Source organism: Solanum dulcamara, chromosome 3 (assembly GCF_947179165.1).
Source record: "Solanum dulcamara chromosome 3, daSolDulc1.2, whole genome shotgun sequence".
NCBI lineage: Eukaryota > Viridiplantae > Streptophyta > Magnoliopsida > Solanales > Solanaceae > Solanum > Solanum dulcamara.
In genome coordinates this window covers 79186646-79212990 of record NC_077239.1, presented here as the reverse complement: position 1 = coordinate 79212990, position 26345 = coordinate 79186646, and the positions used below count along the sequence as shown (strand labels likewise).

Below are 26345 nucleotides of genomic sequence, written 5' to 3'. Positions count from 1 at the left end.
ATATTTTTTGTTAAGTTTCTACAATTTTCCTCAAATCTAACAAATAGACAAGGTATGTTAAAATATTTGGCCAAAATAAAAAGAAATATTCACTTTTAATAAATTTTTAAAATCAAAATAACATAAAAATATATTTAAGGGACTATTAACTTATTAATCCAAATTATACATGCCTCAAAATTGAAATAATCACCAAAATACTAACATAGCAAGGATCACAAAAATTTACACCTAAAAGGTTTCAAACATCTAGCTAATAAATAAAATTTTATATTCTTTAACATATATTATTGAAACACGAAAGAATTAAAATCTTACATATAAAATTATATATGAATGATATGAACTTTAAACCTGGTACTAAATAAGAAATATGTGATCAATAGTTCAATATACATATAAAGAGTCTTCACATTAGAGAAAATTACTTTTTCTATTTTAATTTGTTTGTATTATTACTTTTTTAATCCGTTTGAAAAATTATGATTCTTATCTTTCCACATATTTTAATTTAAAGCCAATTTACAAATTTTTGCAGCTTTTTTAAATTTCGTAAAAAATCGACATCTTGTCGATTCATCTTATATTTTTCAGCTGTTGCTATAATTCGTTCGTCGGTGCTCTGCATTTACTCCTCTCGTTTTTTTTTTCCTACCTTCTCAGATCACTACAACAAGATCGCAAAAATCCAAGAAAAACAGCCCCTTTTGCTTTCACATTGCCCTTTTCGACAAATTTCTGGATTTGGGTTTCTTAAATTAACCCTTCAAATCTCAGTTTTTATTGTCAATTTTTCAAAGATTCTGAATTGGGTAATTGGCTAAAACGAAGAAAAACAAGTAGAAAGATATGTATGCCATAAAGGATACAGTTTCTGAGAAGCTTTCTCGTTTATTTTCAGCTTCTCCTTCTAAATCTGTTGATCAACAACCTCAGGTTCTTTTCTTCCTCTTTCTCTGTTAGAATTTAAGATATTGAATCTTATTGTGGGTTCTGGTTCTTGGTTATAAGTCTTTTGCCTATGATCTGTATGTGAAGCTAAAGTTTTGTACTTTGTAATTTAATTGTTTTTGCTGGCAATGTTAACTTTTTGGTGATCCATCAGTTGGGGTGATTAGTTTGTGCATGATGTTTAAGGAATTTGTATATGAAGTGAATCAAGTAACTAAAAAAATAAAAATAAAAGATGAAAACTTTATATGATGTTGAAGGATTTTACTCATGAGCATGTAATTATGACAACAACATACTCAGTGTCATTCCACAAGTGGAGTTGGGGTTTGGGGAGGGTAGGATGTATGCAGACCTTAGCCTAACTTCGTGAGATAGAGTGGTTGTTTCCAATAGATCCTCCTAGGCAAGATAGACACAACCAAGAAAGCAACAAGTTATAATAAAACAAAGTAAAAAAAAAAACTGCTGACGAACTAAATAGCATTACTACTAATGAAGAGAAAGTAGCAAGAAGACTAACCTCTTGACTTTCCCCTTAAAGGTTCTAAAATACTTGTCTACCTACTAACTTTGTACCCATATTATCAACCTTCCTATCTATGGTCATGTCCTTAGTCAATTGTGGAGGTGAGTCATATCCTATTGAATCACCCCTCCAATTCTTTTTGGCCTACCTCTTACCTCTCTTAACACACTTTATGGCCAATCTTTTACACCTCCTTACTGGTGCATCCACGCATCTTCTTTGCACATGTTTGAACACACATTATTGTCAACCTTTTACACATCCTAACTGGTGCATCCACGCATCTTCTTTGCACATGTCTGAACCATCTCAGTCTAGCTTCCCTCATCTTGTCCTTCACGGAAGTCACTCCCACCTTGCTCCCCGAATATCTTCGTTCTTGTTCCTATTCCTATTCCTCGTAATATGTCCACACATCCATCTGAGCATCCTCATCTCTGCTACCTTCATCTTCTAAACATGAGCATGAAATAGGTGACTGAAACAAAAAGCAAATATGATGAAAAGTATATATCATGTCTAAGGAATTTGTATATGAAGTGAATCAAGTAACTAAAAAAGGAAAATAAGATGACAAAAAGAAAAGGTGAAAACTTTCAAAAGCATCGAAGGATTTAGTTAGTTGTTTCATGGTAGTTTATTCTGCAGTTGCAAAATATGAAGTACTTGATATATTAATGAGAACAAAAGTTTACAAGAAAGCACACTGGATATTCAAGCTCAAGTTTGTTTATCGCAGTTCGTCACTAAATGGAGTAGCATTCGTCAGATGTACTATTTGATTGAATTATATTCATATAGAGTTTGGATTTCCTGCTGGAAAGTGAGCTACTACTCATGCTACAATGTTCTTATTTTAATTCTTTTGTAATTTAGGATATTTGTTTATTTGAGCAAAAATTGAGATCTACATTGTTTCCCTTCCTTTTTCTGCATTAGGAGGTTTGTTGTTTGATAGAGGATTGTCGTTATCATTATCCAGTGCATATTATTTGTAACATTATTACCTCTCTCTGTGTTTAGGCCAGGCCATATACTAAGGAGGGTAAATCTATAACATCTATACTATCTTTCCTTCTACCATCAACATATTTTGCGAATATAAGAGATCGAAGAGAGGTCAAACCACTTCAATCACATTCTTTTACTTGGAGAAGTAAAAGTTTCTCGTTGCGCGATAAACCTTTGGATGATGTTGAGGTTCACAAATATTACAAAGAGATACCAGATATTCATCCAGAAGAAAGTGAAAATGGCTTCATCAGGAGTTCAGTTTGTGTGATGAAGGAGACAGTAAATGCAGACAATGATAATGGAGAGCCTACTTCTGCTGGGAGCATTGCCAGCGGTTGTGAAACTTTTGAAGATGCTCCTGATAGACACAGTTTTGAGCAGTCACTGGCCTATCTCACCACTGATTCTGTTTTCATTACTCCAAATTTATATGATTTTTTCCAGTCCTCCCTTCCTAATATAGTGAAAGGTTGTCAATGGGTCTTGTTATATAGGTAATCTTGATTTTAAAATAGTTTCTGCTACGACGTCTATTTCAACTTCAGTATCCTGAATATTAATATCTATCCTGTTCATTCTAATGAAGGGCAGTACGGCCAGACACGGTATATCACTCCGTACTCTAATTCGCAAGAGTGCTGATATTTCTGGCCCTTGCTTGCTGGTATGTTCACCTAAATTGCTGCAAATATTTGCCGGGCATGCATTCCTGACTTCTATAGCAATTTTTAAAGGATCTCTTCTTTCTTTTGAAGATGAACTTTCTTTATAATGTTTGTGTCAGATTACTGGTGATAAGAAGGGTGCTGTGTTTGGTGGGTTGCTTGAGGCACCGTTAAAACCTACTGCAAAGAGGAAGTACCAAGTAAGAAAGCAAACACATGCAGTATTTAATTTTCTTTAACCGATACAATCTAATGACGAAGTAATGTTAAAAAAGAAAACCACTGGTTTCTGGTCTAATCTTACTCTTGGTAATCGACTTGGTGCAAGTAAAGTGTTTCAGACCCCCTTTTACTTCAAATGAAGAGTTAAAAAGCAATAGCCTATGTCTGCCTTCTCCATTCTCATTGAGCATTGGTTTTATTTTTAATGCTAATGTGATTATTGTATTATTGCAACAGGGAACAAATCAATCATTTGTATTCACAACTCTATATGGTGAACCAAGGTTATTTAGACCAACAGGTAAGAAATTTGTCTGGTGTTTGTTAATTGTTAGTTTGTGTAAACGCAGTAATAGAAAAATTCCATTTGAGAGAAACTGCGTGGATGAATTAACTATGAGCTCTCACAATTAAATACACAAGTCAATTGGTTTAAACATTATGGAAACTGGCTCTTCCAGCTGTTGCATTGTGTTATTATGGTTATTTAAACTCATGATTTGTTTGGGGAAAGTTATCCATTATGGTTGAAGATAGAGGCCTTCTTGATGAACCTATTGCATCCCTTGAAAGTATTTTACGCTATTACAACTGATTGGAAGCTGCTTATCTTCAATGTAGTCCATGCAAATTTTATACTACATTAGTTCTGAGAAGGAAGGTGGTTTACTTCCATAATTCATAACTGTCTCCAGTTTTTGGTATGGTTGGAGGTTATGTAAAAGTGATGTCTTCCTTCTTTCTCTCTTCTTTAGGAGAGATTTATAAAACTGAGTTTACCTCTCCACTTTTCCTTCCCCTCTGTTACTTCCTTATCTACAAGAGAATTAACCAAGCATAGAATCAAAGATGTATGTCAAAGGCTTGCTTTAAACAGTGCAACACACTAAAACATTCAGAAGTCCTTTTTTTTGTTTGCTCAAAAGAAAGGAAAAGGCTTCTGGAAGTTATACTATGTTGTGTTGTTACATTCTTACAAGGAACCTAATTCCCCCCTTACAACGTAGTTAGTCTCTCTGATGAAAAACGTACACTGCTTCTTACTTCTTACTGTCACTGGCAAATTGAGGTGATAAACATATCTCAAAAGTGTAGTCCTTTCTGACAAATGACAATTATTAGCAAATTAAGTCACTTTCACTTAGTTGAAAGCCTGGTCCAATCCTTTATTGTGGCCCTTGATGAGATTCTTTCAATCTCCACATATGATCTTTTCCCTCTTTTTTCTCTTTCCTTATTTCTTTTTGTTTGGTGAGAGTAGTAGTAAGAGTTAATTCAAATAGAGTTTCTTAACAGTCTATTCAAAGTAAGTTCAAATTGTTTTTAACATATGTTATGGCTAGCTGACGACCAAATACAAAATAAACAACAAGAACATACCCAGTGTAGACCCTATCCCACAAGTGGGGTTTGGGAAAGGTAGGAATTAGGATGTACACAGACCTTACCCCTTACCTTTGTGGGGGACCGAATACAAAATAAAAGAAAAGAAACTTCAGTGTCTTAGTGAGGTTGGTGATGTATTTGTTAAGCATTTTGTATGATAAATCTTCTTGCTCAGTACACATCCAAACTTGTCTATCTTTCAGTCTCTTTTGTGTTGGAAGTTAACATAAAATATGAACTTTGTTTACCCATTATGATACATGTAATGCAACGATACAAACGGTGTATATTAATTGTAGAAAATCCCAAGAGTCCCGATCTGAAGTAATCCGTGCAGACATAAGCTAAACTGTTGCCATTTTGGAATAGGTGCCAATAGGTATTTTCACTTGTGTTTGAATGATATCCTGGCACTTGGAGGAGGTGGAAATTGTGCTTTAAGCTTGGACAGTGAATTGTGAGTTTCTCTGCCTTGCACTATACCTTGTTGCTTGCAAATTGCAAATTGTAAATTTCTTCCTTTCTCATTTCCAATATTCTGCGAAGGTTATCTGGCAGCAGTGGACCTTGTGAAACATTTGGGAACTCATTTTTGGCACATGATCCAGAGTTTGAACTGAAGAATGTTGAGGTAATTTTCTTATTAACGCTTTGTCTTTGTGCCCATTTATTATTCTACTTCCAATCTAGTTTCAAAAATCTATCTGAGTATCGATGTATTACCAACTTAAAGAGAGAGCTAGACAAAGAGGAAACCTAGCCAAAAAAGGTTGATTTAAGTAGATCCTCATTTATGCCTCCTAATAGTTCCTAGGGAGAAAACTTGTTTTAAAGAGAGAGAGTGTGTACTTGAGCACTTGGTGTCTGTGCAGGTATAGACCTATAAATGTGGAGATTCATATTTACGTATCATTTGTATTTTAACTATGTGTGCTTAAGCCAGTACTTAAATGTAGATCAATGACTCTTTATAGTTTTGTGTCAATGAAAGGAGAAATTCCTCGCCTTCTCTGATGAGGATTAATGTTGAGTTATTTGTTGTTATTATACTCACATTGGGTTTGATGTTTGGGATGAGTCTTTTTTGTTTGGTTAGGAACTTGCATATCAGTGCTATATCTATAGAACTCCTAATTTTCCTTTAAAAGCATATTATTTAACAATATTGATATGAAATGGACCTAAATAGAGTAGAGTAGGTATAAAGGATTCGTGTGAATGAGCTTTCCTAGTTTCAGACTTAGACATTGTTAATTGACTGATTTAAGGAGAATTGGAGATTCCTAGTTGCTTCAATTTTGAGAACCAACACTCTAGGAGTTAACGTTTAACTAATGCGGAAGAGCACATATACCGCAAAAATAAGAACGAGCTTAACTGATGTATTACTCCTATTTGCACTTTTGAGGGAAACAAGGACGGATAATTGTAAGGAAAACAGATTATTATAAATTTATTTCAAATGTCTGGGCAGTTTGTAGAAGTCAAAATAATGTGCTCCAAATCTCAAACATACGTTCTTATGAATGAAGATTGTAGCTTAAGATAATCATATGACTTTGTAAGAAATTGTCTCTGAACTCATTAGTCACTAGGAATGTGTTCTAGACATTGTATGTTCCGGTAGCAGACTGATGAAATATTTCAATAAATTTATTTGACATTCTATCACCAAATCTTTGACAATGTCTTGTTTCTTCTTGATGCAGCTATGGGGTTTTGCGCATTCATCTCGATACCTCCCCTCCTCGTGCCAAGCCTAAATTTTCTTGGTTCATTTTTTTGTTAGCTATATCTTTTAATACACTATTATTTATTCTTTCATGTCCATGAAGCAGTTTCCTCCTTTATAATCCTTGAGGCTTCTTGCTGTATATGGGCGAATTGCAGCCTAGGAATGAGTGTCTAGCAATTGTGAGTTATGTATGTAGATATTCTTGATCCTTCCAGCCAGGGGAGGCTTTCTAGTGTATGATTATTGTGATTTTATATATAGCAACCCACAAGTTTTCCTGATGTCAATAAGGAATGCTGTATAAAAGGCATCAACTAAACCTCATGTGATGCTGATGTCAATAAGGAATGCTTTCACAATTTTTTTATTCATTCTCCAAAAACAAATATGCTCCTCAAGTGATGCTGATGTCAATAAGGAATGCTTTCACAATTTTTTTATTCATTCTCCAAAAACAAATATGCTAGTCTCGACTCTCGTCTCAGAAACCTGCTACAGTTGCACACAACAATGAATTCGAAACAGAACGGAAAAATATCAGGTAAAAAGTGCAATGATATAAATTGGTAACATGAATGTCACAGAAATCTTTAATGCAATGCAATATCTACTATAGCTACAAACATGTCATCTCAATGTACTGTAACTGATCATTATCCATTCACAGTTTTGCTTCCAGGACGGGCAATGGTTACACAAGAATGATACAACAGACTACCCAAGGCTGGTAGTGGGACAACCAAAGAAACTCTGGTTATCCCAAGTTTGCAGTATGTCTATTTAGCCTGCCCACCCCAAAATTTAGCAAAAACCAGAAGAATTACATATTCAAGAACGGGACCAATCGACCTCCTGCCCTCAAGTTAGCACTGTGATCTTGCAGCAGATGCAAAGGCAAAAGCTGTGGCATCGGCTGTTTGCTTCACGCTGGAAATGAGCCTAATCCTCCATTTGATCCTCACCAGGCAGCCCAAATATTCTTAAATTACGGTCCATAGATCCAACAGCTATGTACGTTGCATCTGGGCCAAATTTCAGACATGTTGCTTTGCCTGCATTAGATGATAGCAACGACTATTATTACCTTTATAAACACATGTGCAACATATGTTATCAAGAGCACATTTTAGAGTCTAAAATGAGGGGAAACACAATACCTGTGCCTGATAAGTCAGGGAAGGTTTTGATGGGACTCCATTCAGCCTTGACACTGGCGACTTGATAAACTCTGATTCAGCACAAAAAGAAATGATGTAAATATTAATAGATCAAAAAGAAAACTCCAGGGATCCTAAACAAGGGATATGTAGTGGCAATTAAAATAATGGTAATCAAAGTACAATGATAACAATCCACCAAGGCTCTTGGTTTCTTTCTGTTTTTTTTACTCTCTCCAAACCACTTTACTTGTCGTCCTTGCTATAAATAAATGGACCAAAATAGTTATTTTGGAAAACCAGTATATAATTGAGTACATCTTCCCATTTTCCCCTTAGTAATAATTATTCTTGGAAGTAGTAAACGTTGACTAATTAGCATAGAAAACCTAAGTGAAGAGCACATACACATACTTCAATATTGTGATTGCTTGGATTAACTCTCTTTTAATTTATTGAAGAGAGATTAGAATTTTAAATCATTAAAGATAATAAATAAGGGTATGATAATCAAAACACATTTTCTTAAGGGGTGTGTAACCCAAAAATGTGACAAGTGGTCCAGAGGGAGTATTGAACTATGCTGAAGTCTTTTGGGATTCATCAAGAGGAACTTCTTTTAAGTTCAAGAAAAATGAGAAGTATCAGATTCTATATATTTGTGTAGATGTCTTACCGTATATCTGAGCCTCCTAAGGCAAGATAACTTCCACTATGGTCAAATTCCACTGCAAAGTAACAGGAGAAGCAGAAACATTAGACGATCTTAGATGCACATAAAATTGCTAAAGAAGATTAATTTACAATAGAAGTAGCTTAAATCATCATCCCGAAAGATGAAGGTACAACAGAGTTGATATAACACTACTCAAAAGGAATCTGAGTTGTCCACAATATGCAAACGGTGTAAAAAATGGAAGCTCTGAAGTACACTTCTGAAATAGTCAGCTACCAGACTATAAAAAGGGAATGGCCCATTAACAACAGTGAAACCTGAGATAGCATACTCAAAACATACAGTACTTCCTTAACGTGAACGCTTCTTAGACAGTGATCCATGAAAAAAAATTCGCATAACCGACAGTGAGTCCTATGCTAGTATGCTGTAATATACAGTAATCCATGAAAAAAAAATTACCTTCCGAAAGTACTCAAGCAGACAATAAAATATCTTTTTTTACGAACTACCAAAGCTTCTTTCATTCGTAACATGGATTCATTGTCCTGCTTCAGTAGAATGCAGTTAATTTATACCTGATTGAGTTGGTGTGTTTTCATCATAGGGAGTGAAAGTTCTAAAGTTCTTCAATTTGCGTAGATCCCAAAGTTTAACACCATCTTGGGCAGCAGTCTGATTATTAACACAGAAAGGAAATATCAGTCACAAGTTCAATCATAAATAGCTTTACGCTGATGAAAGGAAGATTATCAAAAGCTTAATTCAGTATTGAAATACTCACTGCTAGGAAATAACCATTTTCTGAAAAGGAAATAGCAGTTACAGACCCAACATGGCCATCAAATTTTGCAACATTTGCCTGAAGAGAAACACCCCCAAAAAAAAACAGAAAACAAACAGTAAGAATACTTGGATAGAAGAAGAGGAATGAAATGAGCAGTCATGCTGCTTTTGAGGCAAACAGACCTGACTTTTCACATCCCATATCTTGACCAGAGACCCTGAAGTCCCTGTTCCAAGGATCAGACCATCAGGGTGGAAAGCTGCGGAAGTATAGCCCTCAGATTCTGAAGCATCTGCTACCTGAATTACAATATGAAATTTTTTTTAACAAGTCAATTAGTTTATAAAAGTTGATTGATGGCTCCAACCATCTACACATTGTTTCTTGAGAATGAGAGGCCAGAGGGAAAAGCAACCTGTGTAAGGCATAAACCAGAAGAAAGATCATAAAAGCACCACGTGCTATCAAGAGAAGCTGTAACAAAATAATTATTGGTCGCATGGACAGTGACAGCTTGCACCTGCAATCATTGGTAAATAGATGAATATGTAAAATCACTGATTAAAGGGTTTGAAAATGAACTATATTCAGTTGAAAGCAACAACCTAAAAATGAAGTAACGTCAAAATGTAAAGGGTGAAGGCAATTTCAAGGGTCTGCAAACTTATATTTGAAGGCAGGACAACATAACATTGATTTCCACTTGAAATATCCCACTAGCCCCCTGTTTACTGCAAAATGTTTTTCCCTTTGTTTTCTTTACTTCAAGCAGAATGGGGAGAAACTTTTCAAGGCATGCATGTAATACATTCAAGAAGTGGAAGCTCACTATAAAACTAGTCTACGGGACAAAAGAACTAAATCTAACATGAAGTAAAGACAAACTCCCAGGACAAAAGAAATACATTGTTTCTCTTTGATACTTGATACAGCAGCAGATATATTCCCAAGTCAACCTTACCATTCTCAGGGAAAAAAAGATCTAGCAATTTCGGATCTGAAACCATTTTTTGTACTATCGATCTACTCTTTTAATACATAGGTATATATTGAAAAATACATTTTTTTAGTACAACGAAGCGATTCGTCTACCTTATCAAAAAAAACTAGTTCCATCTCCATCATTCACTGCTTAATGATCTATTCTATCATTCTCATATCTAAGCCTAGAAAGGAAATATCCAAAAAAGTGGAATGCTGAATGGGACACCAAGATTGATGATCAACACCAGCAAACTCATTAGCTTGTTTCCAGAATCAATATCAAGTTCTGTGCAATCAAGCAGGACAATTACCAGCATTGTGTCTTTCAGTAATAAAAAGGTATTTCAATATCAGTACTTTCAGTATTGATCAACAAGTTTTTAATATGAAATTACCTCGGCTGTATGATCCTTCAAGACATGCCTGCAGTCATAATTTCTATTTTCAGAACTTTGCCACACACGAACTGTCTGCAAAAACTCAGTGACACAGTTCAGTAGAACATCAAAGGAAGAATGCAACTGTGTATTAAACAACACCAGAGTTACTGTTCATACTTCTACTACTTAGCGAGGTGCCAAACCCATCTAAAATGACAATAACCTTTGAATCTAAAGTTGCTGCCATATTAAGAACTTCCAAATCCTACTTCTAACCAGACCTGATCCTAGAAGGCTCGAACTGAAGAGGCAAAGCAACCATTAAAAACACAAATGTTTAATCAAAATAATTCTTTTCCTTTTTTTTAATCCATTATTTTCTTGGAAGCATAGCAGGGGTAAATTTGGCGGCAAAATTTTAAAGAAACTCCTTACTGAGACATCTAATATAATTGGCTCATGTTCAGATATTTTTTACAAGTGAACGCTTTTCAGTATTTCTAAAAAAGTAGCACATAACCGGCCATAGAAGGGGATAACATACTAAAGAAAGTATAAGTGTTAACAAGACAAGAAGATGAAGGCTACTATTGATTATAGATGAAGTGCATGTTCAACTCGCACTTAGAGAAACAATCAGGTGTACCTTATCTGCTGAACCAGAGACCACTAGTTCACCCTCAGCCGCAAATTTAACACTGGTAACCTATAAAAGCAGAATATACTGAGACAGATTTTTTTATGAAATTAACTACTGAGACAGAAATTCTTGCTGAGGAAACATAGCTAATGAATTATCAAGCAATAGCAAGAAAAGTAAGTATCAATAAGATGACAGACCCTCTTTGAATGACCACTTAGTGTTGATATGATCTGTCCTGAAGGTCGATCAAAGACCACAGCATTTGAATCAACACCACCAGTAGCAATTATGTCCTGACAAAACATAAATTAGATTTAGACATGCTGAAAGTAGTTCAACCATAAATACGCATCAAGAAAACAAGAAAGCATAAGAATCAAGCGGCACGGATCATTGAATATCCGCAACAATTGACTTTCTCATCAATGATAAATTTCATCTTATCAAGAGAATCTCTTAATAAATAATAACACAAAACTATTCCTCTGTTTTGGACTAATGTGATAATGCAGATGTATGAGCATGCTCTAGATCTAACTTACTAGCTCATATTCCGAGTAGATAGCCATAGGAATACTTCTGTGAAACCAGTCATGCCACGCAAAAGCAAAAAATTTATCGCGTGTATCTAGATAAGCACTCAATATTTATGTAGCTATAAAGACAACTTTCAATGGCAAGGCTATTATGCAATAGCTATTAACTTTATGCAACTGTACTAAAAGCAGAGGTTTCAAAACAAATGACTCATATTAGCTAATGGGAATATATTTTAGTCTATGTTACGTGGATCTTTCATTTGAGTCAACAGATGTGTCAAACGGGTGTGACATGGGCATCGGTACTTCACGCAACTTCTTCAAATTATAATAATACTTGGCAGGAAAAGTGCAAGTACAGGTTCCAGACTCATACACCCGCATTGGATAAGTACACATGGCAAGTCCAGGAAACAGATTTTGGCTGCATATGCCTTGTGAACAATAATGAAAAACAAATCACAGAAAAAACAGAAGAAAGAACTTACCTTAGCATAATGAATATCCAAAGACAAAATGCCCGGTTTGTTGGTTTTGTGAAGAGGAAAACTATTCAGTTGGGTATATCTCTCCACAGCATCCACAGGGGCCAATGTTGCCGGTATCTAGGTGGGAAAAGAAAGTGAAAAATAATCATATTTCGTCTAACTGGGAGAAGCGGCAGGAAGAACAGTGCTCATATAACACCTACTTACATTAGTCTAAAGAAAGGAGTGATGCAACATCAGAAGAGAATGAGGGAAAATTACTACTTATAAAGCTCTCCAAACATGTGTAGTAGATATTACCTGTCGTTTTTTCCTTTGTTGTGAAAGACCAGCATTACATTCAGTAAGAGTCTCAATGACAGAGTGTGATATCCCAGGGCGAATTTTCTTTCCATCAGGGCCCATATCCTCATCCTCGGCAACTATTGATACAAGTTGATAACATGAATAATAAGTATGGGATAAAGAAGATGGTACAAGACACATATAAAAGAATAAAAACAACTACCTCTTTTCCCATTGCTTACAGCAGTAGTGCCAACAGCTGTAGTGGCTGCCATGGGTATTTGTCTTTCAGCCTGGGCAAGCAACCCCCTTGCCTCATCCCTTTCCTTTTTCAGCCTTGCAATTACCCTGCAAGCAGCATCATGCTGCCAAGATAAGACATGAAATTAGCAAGGCATGTACTAGACGAAGCAGACAGAACAATGTAATATGGACAAGCAGCTACTACAAGAATGTACAACGAGAGAACCGGGAGAAAATTGTCCAGATGTCAATTTTGGAGATTGAGAAGAGGGAACTCTGGATTTGAAAGACAGGACAAAAATAGAAAAGAAGACAAAAATGAAAATGTAAAGTGAATCTGGAACCTGATTATTGGCTCAAGAAGCAACAATACCAAATTTTAGGATGCTAATTCATACTCAATTTTGACTCTAACAGACAACAGTCTTGCATGTGTTTTTCTTTAAATGAGAACTCATGTCAAACAAGAATAACTCATGTCAATTTACAGGCAATAGGGCACTACTTATTTCTTTGCTATGCTTAAATTTTGTTTCCATTATGATAAAAGAGAGATATCTTGGACGCTTCGGGGTGGCCTAGTGGTTTGAGCTTGGGACTTCCATGTTGGAGGTCTCAAGTTCAAAACCCCTTGCCAGCGTAAGCAAGGGGTTTGCCTTTTGAGTCGAGCTCGTCGCACTGGACTTGCCTAATGCGAGTTACCTCTCCTATGTGCGAGCTATTGCATAGGAGCGGAGGTTTTACCCTGTGCGCACCCAAAGGGTAACGGCTGGGGTTTCCCTTGTCATCAAAAAGAGAGAGAGAGAGCTTGGAGTAAGAAATAAGGATCCCCTAATCTCCAACATAAAGTTGGAGTTTGAGTCATAAAAGGAGCAAAAGTGGAAAGATCCATTGTTGAGGTCCCTGGAAGGGAGTTAGAGGATACTGGATTTTACCATAAAATTAAAAAATTCTCATTATACAAAACGGAAAGCTTGAAAAAATAAATGACGTTACAACTGAAAAAGTAGCACAAAAAGAGAACTTCTAACTTTGCACCACCTAGCTTTCAGAAATTTCAACTTGTACTTCCTCTCTCCTCTTTCATCAATAGTCTATGAGGCTGCCCTAATGTCCATACTGCCTAAGACCTCAAAGTTTCAGAAAACCAATCATTGCAACTATGTTATCAAATATGATTTCAAAGACTATGTAGGCCACTTCCTTCACCTGATATAAAGCATGGCTCAGCTCTTGCCTTGCAGTATGTAATTGTTGTTCCAATGCAAAATTTGACAGCATCAGACCATCCCATTCCTACTAGACAAAAAAATAAAAATTAAGAGGAAGCATCAACGTAACAGATGCTCCAAGATAAATGGTAATTTGTTTAGTAGTCGCACCACGTAAAGGATTAAGTGATGAGAACACTATTTGATAAACAATCAATTAGTCTAAAGAATAAGAGGTCAACAATGCACTAGAAATCATGCTGCTGAAATTGTTCATCATATGTAATGATGTCAAAGGCTTAATTGGGAATATTCGAGAACTAAGCTAGGACGATAATTTCTAGATGATGCTTTTAACCTGAGCTGCATACCACATTCTAATTGAACACTGATCAAAACAAATACTTAAGCAATCCTTTTTATTTTATTCTTAAAATAATTTTGAGAGATAAGGGGCATATCAGGAGAAACCTGCTTAAATCTTCCAACAGAACTCTCAAGAGGTAATCTTCAGAGAAGTGCTTTCAAAAGAGATGATTAAGAAACATAATTTAGCAAAATAATTTTGTTCATCATATGTAATGATGTCAAAGGCTTAATTGGGAATATTCGAGAACTAAGCTAGGACGATAATTTCTAGATAATGATTTTAACCTGAGCTGCATGCCACATTCTAATTGAACACTGATCAAAACAAATACTTAAGCAATCCTTTTTATTTTATTTTTAAAATAATTTTGAGAGATAAGGGGCATATCAAGAGAAACCTGCTTAAATCTTCCCACAGAACACTCAAGAGGTAAATCTTCAGAGAAGTGCTTTCAAAAGAGATGATTAAGAAACATAATTTAGCAAATGATATTTGAGTAGCCCAGTTCCTCAGCATTCATATAATTAAGTTGCAAACAAACCTTAGAAAGGGAAGCAGAAAATCAAGGATCAAAAACACGTACTATTTGAAACATTCCCAACATCCCAGGAATGCTAGCAGCCTGTACAGGTCGGGGTTTAACTATCTGCAATAAGTACCAATAACAGTAAGCTTCACGTTGTAAACCCATTTGAGATCATACCAGATGGCTAATACTGAGGAAAATTAGAAGCAAATTACATTATAATTTTCATACAGTACTACCTTGCCAGTTTTAACAGGGATAATGTCATCTGCCGTCAATGGCTCTCCAGTAACAGGACATTTACCATAATCCTGCACCAACCAAAAAGACAAAAAGATTAAGAAACACATATAAACTAGAGAACATATTGCTGCCTTCAGCTAGAGGTCGAAAATACCACTTAAACCCCCCCTCCCAAAAGAAAAAAGATGGTACTACTCCCACTAGACGATTTAGAAAATTCTCCAACAATCAAGCTACATGAATGATGATCTTTCTGCTCAACCTTTTCACTTTTCACGAAAGCCTTAGTTGGCGCAGCTTAAGTTTCTATTAGCTACTATGGAACCCATTAGGGGAGGAGCATAGAGGGGGAAGATAGAGACCAGCGATTCAAAATTTATACTGGATAAAATATATATGAAAGATGAACAACTAAGTTTTTTTAGTGAAACAGACACAAATTGAAAGAATGAATATAGAGGATCATACAACCCAACCCTAACTAGCTTGAGATTAAAACACAGTTTGTTCATTTGTATTTAACAACGTACTGTCAAAGTTTCTCCTTCCTATATTTATTTTGCATAAGACAAGCTCAGCACAAAACCTTTTCTCTTCGAAATTGACCACAAAATCAACCACACAAATCAAATTAAAAATCCTACTAGCAAAAGAACACACACAATGCACGCATTAAAAATGAGTTTAATATTCTGACAAATGTATTAGTCAATTTAACGCAAATTACAGATAGGTCTCTATAGCAAACACGGATTGGTACACAACACAGCAAACATAGATAGGTAAACTATAAAATGAATGTAAATAACAAAATATAAAAGTTGTATTTTGTACAAATGAGATAAACTCACAGAGATATGTCTTTCAATTAAACGCTTCTCGAAAAGTAGTCCGGACTTCTTCGAAACCACTGGATCCTCCGGCACCTCGCCGGAAACTTTAAGCAAAAAAAATTTGTACAAAAACAGTGAAAACTATAGATCAGAGACACAAGAAAAGATCTATATAATGGAAAATATGCTTAAAAAAAACAAAAAAAGTAGATAGCGAGAGAGAGAGAGGGAGCGAAGCTTACTTGAACAGTTCATTGCGGAAAGAGAGAGAAAGGCAAAGAGGTAGAATTAGGGTTTAAGCAGCACAGAAGGAGCTGATGCAGAGTGAGACCGAGAAAGGAGAGAATTTTTTTATTTCAGGGTTTCAGATGATACTAATGGGATATGGTAGGACCCGACCCGACCCGACCCGATATGCCTCTTTTCAAGTTTATTCTTTTTTCACCCCTTCTAACAAATTTGACCTAGAAAAGAGTCATCATGACATTTTGTATTACTGCACCAAGAGAAAAAGATAGTCGATTTGAGGATCGTTATTTAAGTCATAGATAAAGTATACAAGTTTTGTTAGTTTAGCCATTTTAGAATTAACTTTAGATTTATTGAAATTGTATTAGATATTTGACATATTGTTTGTGCGAGTCTGGAGTTTGATTTGTTAATTCAAAACTTTTAATATCTATGTCTTAAGTTAGGCTTGGCAGTTTCATATTTATAACCTGTATGTTTGAACTATTACAAGCATGACCTTATCCTGCAAATGTCATTCAAACTTGACAAGTCTTCCAAACTCGATAATTTAAGGTAAAGAGATCTTAACCATCTTTATCACATCACAACTAATGTTGATTGTTAAGTCATACTATACATTTCATGGTAAAACAAAATCTAAAGGTCAAAGAAGGCATTAGTTGTCTCCAATTGATCAATGATACAGTAGACAATATTTAAGGCTTTGATATGTACTAAGATTATCTTTGATTCATTTGGTTAAGTCCATTTGAAAACTTTTTAATTTCTTTTACAATAAGGGGGCATAGGGAACAATCAACAAAGTTCTAATGTGTTCTAATATTCTAAAGCTAAATAGAATCAACAGCTTAATTAGCATTTTACTTTTCTCTAAGATGTGAGAGGCATGCACTAAATGTTGTTCAACCAAAATTTCTCCCTACAGCAGTGGGAAAAAAGGTTTTGGTCTACATTAATTTAGCTAAGTATCCTGTACATTAATATTTCTATATAAAAGATTTTTCAAAATAAAAACGGTGTCTAGCCAATTTAATAGTTTTTAAAAAAATATTTTATTTATCTCTATATCAGATTTTGGGACAAATTAGCACATGCTTTTATATTTTCAGTATTGTATTTGAATTCACACTCTTTGGGAAAAGGAAAGGGCCAATATTGAATTCTAAACCTAAGTAAAAAATAATTATTCGGTGCAGTAAACTTCCGTTACTATATTTGTTATTTTATCTTTGCAATATTATTGTAAAAGAAATTGTTATCATATAGATTAAATCTATGGTTAGATGCGCGAACAATGTATAGCGACAAAATTTATTTATATTTTTTTAAAAGATAAAATAATATATATATATATATAATGATTTTGCGAGACAGGTATGAAAATAGCTAAGTGATGACGTGAAACAGGACAGCCTACTACCTTTGTCTATGGGTCAACTTATCTAATTGCCCGTAGTTTGGAGAAGTGCGCATAAAAATTTTGGTAGCCATAAGTAATTGAATGATCATGTGAGTGACATATAGTAAATCTTTAGTTAAACCTATAAATAACGATGATGAGCCATGTGATATTTAGTTTCAAAGGAAGAGATTATTGGCTTTGTGTACTAATTAGTTCCACATTTGAAAAAAAATCGTGTCAACTTGACTATAATCATAACTATATATTTAATGTAATTTTATAAGTAGAATTAAGAGAAAGTGGATCGCAGCCAACCACTCCACCTTGCAAAGGTAAAGTAGTTCTGATAGACCATCGGTTCAAGTAAATTATCAAATCAGGTAAGGAAAGAGAATACAATAAATACAAGCCAAATAATAAAAAAAGAATTGTACCAACAACAAATTTACGATAAGAAAAGCAAATTAAAGAAAACAACAAATAATGCTAAAATCGAAGAATAAGATAACATGATAGGACAGATAATAATACAGAAAAGGGAAATTAGATGTTACACGACTGCCTACTACCTTTTTATCCTAATTCTTGATTTACATAACCTCTTATACATTCATGTCTTCAATAGACTGCAAGTGAGTCATTTTCTGTCTAGTCACTTTTCTGTAATATATACTTCTTCATGACGACTTGACTAAAAAAATAAAAAATATTATATCATATTAAAAGTATGTCCGGACCAATTTAACTAGGCATATAAAATGAAATCTTGATGGAAGTGCCTAGCTACTATCTAGGTCTGTGAAATATAAACGAATCGTATGCAAAAATAACAAGAAACCTCGATAAAGAATGAATCACAAAATCATTTCATCTTAGAAATCAGTGTCCTTTTAGGCTCCAGAGATGCCAATCTCCACAATTGTTGGCATTGATGCAGCCATGTATGAATTAAAAGTCTTTGACATGAACAACACACACAAATTAACCTTGCTTACAATTTACAACCATCACATCAATGCCATGGAATATATATATTTATCTCAATAATGCTAATTAAAAGAACAAACATGTACAACCTTAGTCTTGATTCCTATCATCAATAATATATATTGCTCAGATATATACACTTCATTCAAGAACTAGTATTGGAAGAAATAGAATATTTCTATAATAAGTTAAAAGGAAGATGTCCCTAGATAGGTCTGCTTGCTATTTTTGGTATAACATTAATTTTACGATGTATTTGCTAACCTTCTCACCAACACAAGTACCGAGCAACTATGTCCATCAAGACTTGGCCAAAAATAAAAAGAATCACATACACTTTTTTTTGTTGCATTCACTGAGAGTTGATATATCTTCAGACTTCATGGTTCTCAATCCAATTCGTTAATCACTAGGTCACATTCTTAGGTTTAATTCTAAATGACTATACATATACATGTATAGGGCGAATCTAGTGTGTAACTTACGAGTTCATTCAAATTCAATAATTTTGACTCGGACACTGAATAGGTATGTTAAAAAATTGACCTAGTACAAAATATAGATTTCGAATCCAACAAATCAAAATGAGTTATGACAAAAAATTTAATTCGATTCCCATAATGTTCATATTTTGAATTTGCACGCCTCGCTTGTTTGGTTATAAAGGATAAAATAACCTTAGTATGGGGGACTAGGGGGTGGGGTGTGTGTTGCCTGCCATTTTGTACTACATAAAAGGTGGTTTTTGATGCAAAGCAACCTAGTTAGGACTAGGTATTTTATTCCAAATTGTTGGCTAGAATTTTGGAATCACGAAATTAAGATGGTTTCTTTTCCTTTTACTACAGGTACCTTAGTATGGTACAAACTATTTAAATTAAAGAACCTATAGACAGAGCTTAATTCAAAATTTAAACTTGATAAAGTTAACATTTGAATTTAGGTTTTCCTCATGTGATTTGCAAGTCATTACGTAGGAGCGAATTTACTTGATGCCACTATTAAAAAACTGTCAAAAAATGACACAAAAAAGCGATGGACTGTGTCGCTTTCTTGGTCAAACTCGACGGAAAAGCAGCGCAGACACTTCGGTAGCTTTTTTGCTCGACGCTGTTAATAAAGCAATGTACCGCGTCGCCCCTAAATTTATCTTTTTTAAAAAATACATAAATAAAAAATGACGGACAAAGGGTCCCTGTCTGTCGCCTTTGTTCTTGATGTTCTTGAAAATTTTCAGAAAAGCGACGGACATAGGGTCCCTGTCCGTCGCTTTTTTTCTTGGTGTTCTTGAAAATTTCCAAAAAAGCGACGGACATAGGGTCCCTGTCCGTCGCTTTTAAAAAAAAATTGAAAAATAATTTCAGAAAAGCGACGGATTAAAAGACCTTGTCCATCACTTTTCTAACATTTTTGACAGCAGAAAGTAGATTTTTGCTGCCCACCTGCAATTAAAATGCAATTCTATAATAATCAATATAATTCAATCCAACACAAATAACCACCCAACAAGACACACAATATACATCATAACGAACATAATTAAACACTCAAAACGAATGAAGTCATAATGTTTTAAAGTCTTTCAAATTTAACAACTTAAAGTTCATATATTATCCTATAATAATTCAACATTTCTAAAGTGCAAGTTGGATTCTTTTGGACAATTAAAGTACAAACTAATTCCAACAAATAAACCAAATCAAAGCTAAGTGTCAATACTGGATGGTCACAAATTGATCTTGCAAGAAAATTAATTTTGTCATCAATAAAATCAACTAATGTTGTCACTTATGCTAAACGAATACTTTATCACTAAAGCACACTCTAAAAATTCAAACATATCCTAAGAAATCACACAAACCCTAAGCAAAATGCAAGTGTTGTACATTCAATAAAAAAAATCTAATATATACAATGATTAAAATTTTAAAGGAAAAAATACCTCGACTTTTTTCAATTAGGGTTGAGATGGAGGGGTTGGTGGTAGTGGGCTTGACGACGTCGAATATTGGAATATTTAATTAAATTGTAACCCTATACTTAAAATTTTGTACAAAAATATTCAATCATAATTAATTATTTCAAGTATCCTTATTTCAAGTATCTAAAGTTGAGAATTTTTACAAACCAAAATAATTTCTAAATATTTAATTAAAAAGTCCTAAAGTTCAAGCTCTAAAATATAAGTTCAAGTAAAAAAATCTCAAAGTTCAACTTAAAAATTCTAAAGTTCAAGTTTTAAATTCAAGTTCAAAGTTCACAACTTAAAGTTTACGAGCATATTCTTCAAAAATTTAAGAATTTTCAAGTTCAACATTTCTAAAGTTCAAGTTAGTTGTTTTTCTAAGTTAAAGTACAAATTTTAAAATTTCAAGTATAATTAAAGTTCAAGTATCTAAAGTTGAGAATTTATACAAACCAAAAAAAATTCTAAGTACTTTAAAAATCCTAAAATTCAAGTTCTAAAATCTAAGTTCAAGTTAAAAAATCATAATATTCAACTTTAAAAAATCCTAAATTTCAAGTTCAAAATTTAAGTTGAAAGTTCACTACTTAAAGTTCATATATCCTACAATAATTCAACATTTCTAAAGTTTTAATTTAATTAATTCTTAAAAACCACAATTCAAGAAACCAAAGTTAATAACGTCATGAAAAATATAAATAATTCACAATTTCTAAAGTTTACAACCTAAGTTCAAATAAGTAAATGCTACACCAAAAAAAATTCTAAGTTCAACTTAAAAAATCCGGCCTAAAGTTCAAGTTCTAAATGCAAGTTTAAAGTTCTAAATTCAATACAGGTTATGATTAAGTTCTAAGTTGTAATTAGAAGCTCTAAATAAATTCTAGGTTTCTAACTTCTATAATTACTTCTTAAATCTAACTTTTAACTTCAACAACGCTTCAATTCAAACAAAAAAATACTCTAATTTACAATCTAATTCAAAAAATCCAATTCAACTAAAACCCAAAAATCTTCATTCACTAATTTACAATTAAATATACAAACTAACAATGTTAATAACTTTATAACTTCAAAAACACTTCAATTCCAACTCAAAAAAACTCAAATCACTAACTAATTCAAAATACCAAAATTCAACGTAAAATTCTAAAATCAAAACTATAACTTTTTGTTCACTAATTCACAATCAATGTTACAAATTGACTATGTTAACAACATATATTCAACAACATAAATGAAATAAACTAACTAACAATTCAAATTTTTCTCAATTTACAAAAAAATAAAACCCTTACTAAGTTTAACAAGGAGAGAAAAAGAGAAGAGAGAGGGGGTCGGACGGAGTACGTGAGAGAGAGGGAGGGACGAAGACGGCGGAGACGCCGGCGAGCTGCGGCGGGGGTGGGGTGGTCATTGGGATCGGGGTTTAGGGGAGGGGATCGAAGAGAGAGAGAGAGTTTAGAGAATATACGAAATAAAAAAATGAGAGAAGCTGTGACTGATAATTAGTAGGGGGTGATGGACAGCATCGCAAAGTCCGTCGCTCCATTTAAAATATTTTGACCAAATTTTGACCAAAAAAGCAACGGACTAAGCGACGCCGCCCTTCGCTATTTTAAAAAAAATATAAATAATAAAATAAAACTTCATAAAAAATATTATAAATTAAAATTAAAAATAAGCGAAGGACTCTGTTGCTTAATTTAAATTTAAAATAATTATTTTTATCGGAAGCTACGGACGACGTCGCCGTTTATATTAAATAATTAATTATTAATTAAAAATATTTTTGACGCAAAAATCCGCCAAAAAAGTGACGAACATAGAGTCACTGTCCGTCGCTTTTTAAAATAAAAAATAAAAAATATAAGCGATGGATGATGTCCCTTTGTCCGTCGCTTTTTACCGTTGACACAGTCCATTGCTTTCTTTCCGTCTTTGTTTTACCATTTTTTAGTAGTGTGCACATCCAAAAAAATAGAGACCTCGAATTTTCAGGATTTTCGAAAAGAAAAAAACATTTGAGATTCATTGAACTTATTGCATTTATGAACTTTCAGGTGATGTTTAAGTTTGGTACGTAATTTGATACCCTTATTTATAAGGACCAATAATACCAAAGAATAAGAAACTTATACGCTAGTCTTAAGAATAAGATTGACAAATTATGCTTGGATTGTTTATGTTTCCTCTTAAAATGTTTCATGGAAAAAGTTTATTCAAATTCTGTGTTTATATCAATCTTATAAATACGCTTTACATCTTTCATGTACCTTAGTAACATTTAATATTAAATTTTAGTTAAATAATACATATTTTCACCTTAATCATGTAAATTGGGCGATAAAGCATCTAAATAATATTCCTTTTCGACACATTTTTATATTGAAAATAATTTTAATTTTAAACTTCTCATATTCATAAAAGCATGCATTCACTAAAGCTATAAAATTACATATCCATGCTAGAAATTAAATTTATATCAATTTCATAAAATGTTTGTTCTAAAAGCCCTTTTAATCAAAAGTGAACAAATAGTTATAACACAATCAAATTATTGTGGAATAAGGCTGTGTTTGACAAAAAAAAATAATTTTTTTCCTCATATTTGAGTGATCAAATTTTTTGAAAAATATTACTTTTCAATGAGAAAATGACTTTTATCATGTAAATAGTGAAAACATGAATCACAAATGGCATTTCACTACTCCCCATCCTTCAACAAATATAATAAAAATACACAGCAGCAATAATTGTAGCCAAAGAAGCTTGGGAAGAGTGAAATTGTTTGAAGGTGGATACCATAGAAGGGATAGGTTCTCAATGAAAGATAGACTCGGATAAAAATAGAGAAAAGAAGCTGACAATAAGCATTCTCCTTCAGTTTAAATAGGCTGCATGAAAGCAGGCAAGACAATGACAAAATACTTGCAAACTATTTGTAAGCTGTTTATAAGTTTCTTCAATAAAAGCTATTTATAGACTACTTTGTAAGCTGCTACTCTAAGAAGTTTTTTTTTTTCGGTCAAGGTGGGGTGCGTCCGGCCAGTGTTGCAACGCATGCGCGCAAGAGCCCAGGTAGCAAGCTACAATCTACATTAATGAACTCTTCCCCTTAAAACTAAGTTAATATTGTGTGGACCAATGGTCCACATATTAGATATTAAACCGATAAGAACCTATATTATCCTTTATCTTAACCAAAAGATCGAGAAAGATATTGCAAAGCTACTTGTAAACTATTTATAAGCTGCTTGAAAATTTCTTCGAGAAGAAGTTACTTAATTGCAGGATTCTTTGTAAGCTAATTCTCCAAAAAATTAATTACAAAACTATTTATAAGTTACATCTAAGTTTCTTGAAAAAGCTATGTGAGTAATAAATAAACATCTACCATTCAATATTTTCATAACAAGCTCTTTTAAAATAACTCAATTAACACCTATAATTTTGAAATTTGGTAGGTCTTCGGTTCTGCTTATCGATCCGCTTCGACTCTCAATCGGTCAATCTCTTGTCATTGCTATCTCGTGCGTCAAAATTCAAACAGCCCACTTTGCTCCGTTGTTCTGCTCGCTCAAACGATTCTACATACCGACCGTAAAGAGAGAGCGTCAGAAGACCGATGAGCCGTACCAGAGCGGCACGAATGGGTGTAAGCCTCGCTGCTCGAGCTAGCACTAAGCTATGTCATAACCTTGTCTCGTGCGGGAGAAAACTCAAATGGAAGAGGGTTTTAGCGGGGCGGCCGACTTTCGATACTTTCTGCCAACTACCCTTCTCCAAGGATTTCAATTCTGCTTTCGGAAATTATTCCATTCCAAATCCTTTCCGATACCTCTTGCAGACTTTTTTCTTTTGTCACCTCCTTTCCCTTTACGATTTTGCTAAGCTAGTTGAGTTCCTTTTTTTTTTGTCTCATTTAAATACACAAGCAAGCTATTGAGTTCTTGCACTCTAATTTCACTAACTATTTTCATGGTTATGCTCCTATTTTTTTGGTACAATACATAAGCAGATGTTTAATTTATTCTTAATCGATAAGTAAATATTCTAATTTTGATAGTGCATAATCAGACACTTAAAAAATGATCTCAACTGACAATTAAATACTCAATTCATCCTCATTGCGTCTCATAGACACCCAACGCTGACATGACACATAAATTTGAAGATGTCTAAAAGATCCTTTTGTAAATTAAAAGTGTTCAAATGACATAATTAAGACGAATTGAAATGTCTAGATGTGAATATTCCTAATTGAAGCACCATTTATTTATCAACAGAGGCCAAATTTGAAAGTTTGTTTATTGTATTATGCTTTCATTTTTAGGCTAAACAATTGGCAAGAAAATTCAATATTATATAGGGAATCAAATTATCGGAATGAATTTCATGCCAACATAGTTAATTTACTTCATTACTACTCCCCCTATTCCAAAATAATTGAATTATTGGAATATGACACACATTTTAAGAAAAAAATAAAGACATAAATTAATCATGTTTTTCCATTTTTGCCTTTTCAAACTTCATGCTAACCCTCAATACTCATTTAATTCATTCTTGGAACTCAACCTTGAAAATTTAATTAATGAAGGATAAAATTAAAAAAAAATTCCAACATCTATCTTGAATAATGAAAATTTCAATTATTTTGAATATGAAAAAATACTCTAACAATTCAATTATTTTTTTTTTAATTTTATCTTCCCATCCAGCAATAGGAGAAAAAAGTAATCTTAAATGCTCCCTCCACGTGTCAAAATTTCATGACATATCCCACAAATTGACTGGCCCACCAACAACCTCGGTTTGACTTCAATGTATGGTCAATCCATTTAGCTATATAATCAAGGTACCTTTGTATTTCCATTTAGACCAACCCCCCCCCCCCTAGATGTTATAATAATCTCAATTTTTTCATAATAATCTCAAATTTTTCATAATAATCTCATATATATCTTCTCTCTGTTTTTCCAATCCAAAAAATAATCCTATTTTTCTTCCATGGATTTCTCTCTTCCATTGGTTACAAACATGAGTTTCATTAAGGTAACAAAAAAAAAGTGATAATAACAGATTTCTTTGTTAATCACTTTTTTTTATAAAAAAATAATTCTCTTTTGATATTATGCATGGTATAAATTTTCAAGTTTTTAAAAACTTAAATCAAGAAACAACAATGTTGCAGGACATGATGCTTCATCCTCAAGAACCTCAACAACTTTTTAATGTACAAATTATGTTGAATTCTTATATTAATAAAAAAAAATTACAGATATATATATAGACAAGATTCAAGTTTTTATAGAAATGGGGCTTTGAGAATTGGATGATTTTTTTTTCCTCTTTGATTTTCTTTCAAGATCTTGAATTAGATCATATTTACTTTTTTCTTGTCTTAATTTAACTCTTTTTGTTTTTACTACTAACATTTATTCCTGTCATTTTCTTAGATTGCATTAAATTAAGAATATTTAGCTTTTCAAGCTTATTGCTCAAGTTCTCTATATGAAAAATTATTCTGTTTTTTTTTTTTGGTCTAAGGTTCTGTAAAATGACTTTTATGAAAGGAACTTGAAAAATTGCAGATAAGTCATATGCTTATCATAATATGCTTTTAGTGCTACGAAAATTCCCATTGCTTGTCCAACTTTGGATTCTTTTTTTGCTCCATTTTTGTCAAGTTTCACTAACATAATCCTCAGAATTCATGTCCTTTTTTTGTACAATTTTAGATGCCAAAAGAGTTTTTTGAAGTGTACATAGTAAAGTGTTGGGCATCTCTCGAGTCTCGTGTAGTCTGCATGAAAAAAGATGGTTTTCAGCTAATATACGTAACGACATGATTCTATTCTATGAAAA

General features: G+C 33.5%; 2 protein-coding genes and 1 non-coding gene across 3 annotated transcripts; 1 reads left to right on the top strand and 2 right to left on the bottom strand.

Annotated features, from left to right (window-relative positions):
• The first annotated feature begins 553 nt into the window (after positions 1 to 553).
• On the top strand, positions 554 to 6938 carry LOC129883183 (uncharacterized). The gene is made up of 8 exons (XM_055957783.1): positions 554 to 936; positions 2504 to 2988; positions 3086 to 3158; positions 3279 to 3359; positions 3619 to 3682; positions 5137 to 5224; positions 5314 to 5398; positions 6477 to 6938. Exons 1-8 carry the CDS (start codon positions 850 to 852, stop codon positions 6528 to 6530), a joined length of 1017 nt encoding a protein of 338 aa, XP_055813758.1. The 5' UTR covers positions 554 to 849; the 3' UTR covers positions 6531 to 6938.
• Positions 6939 to 7039: 101 nt separating this feature from the next.
• Positions 7040 to 16221, bottom strand: LOC129883182 (pre-mRNA-processing factor 19-like). Its single transcript, XM_055957782.1, has 18 exons — positions 16110 to 16221; positions 15886 to 15971; positions 15031 to 15102; positions 14849 to 14911; positions 13894 to 13980; positions 12665 to 12806; positions 12457 to 12578; positions 12157 to 12273; positions 11327 to 11422; positions 11133 to 11192; positions 10502 to 10576; positions 9538 to 9642; positions 9305 to 9421; positions 9120 to 9197; positions 8914 to 9010; positions 8336 to 8387; positions 7660 to 7730; positions 7040 to 7554 (listed from the first exon to the last, which is right to left on the bottom strand). Exons 1-18 carry the CDS (start codon positions 16120 to 16122, stop codon positions 7442 to 7444), a joined length of 1566 nt encoding a protein of 521 aa, XP_055813757.1. The 5' UTR covers positions 16123 to 16221; the 3' UTR covers positions 7040 to 7441.
• Positions 16222 to 23507: 7286 nt separating this feature from the next.
• Positions 23508 to 23698, bottom strand: LOC129883767 (U2 spliceosomal RNA). Its single transcript, XR_008765920.1, has one exon. It is a non-coding gene; the product is annotated as a U2 spliceosomal RNA (small nuclear RNA).
• Between the last annotated feature and the right edge of the window lie 2647 nt (positions 23699 to 26345).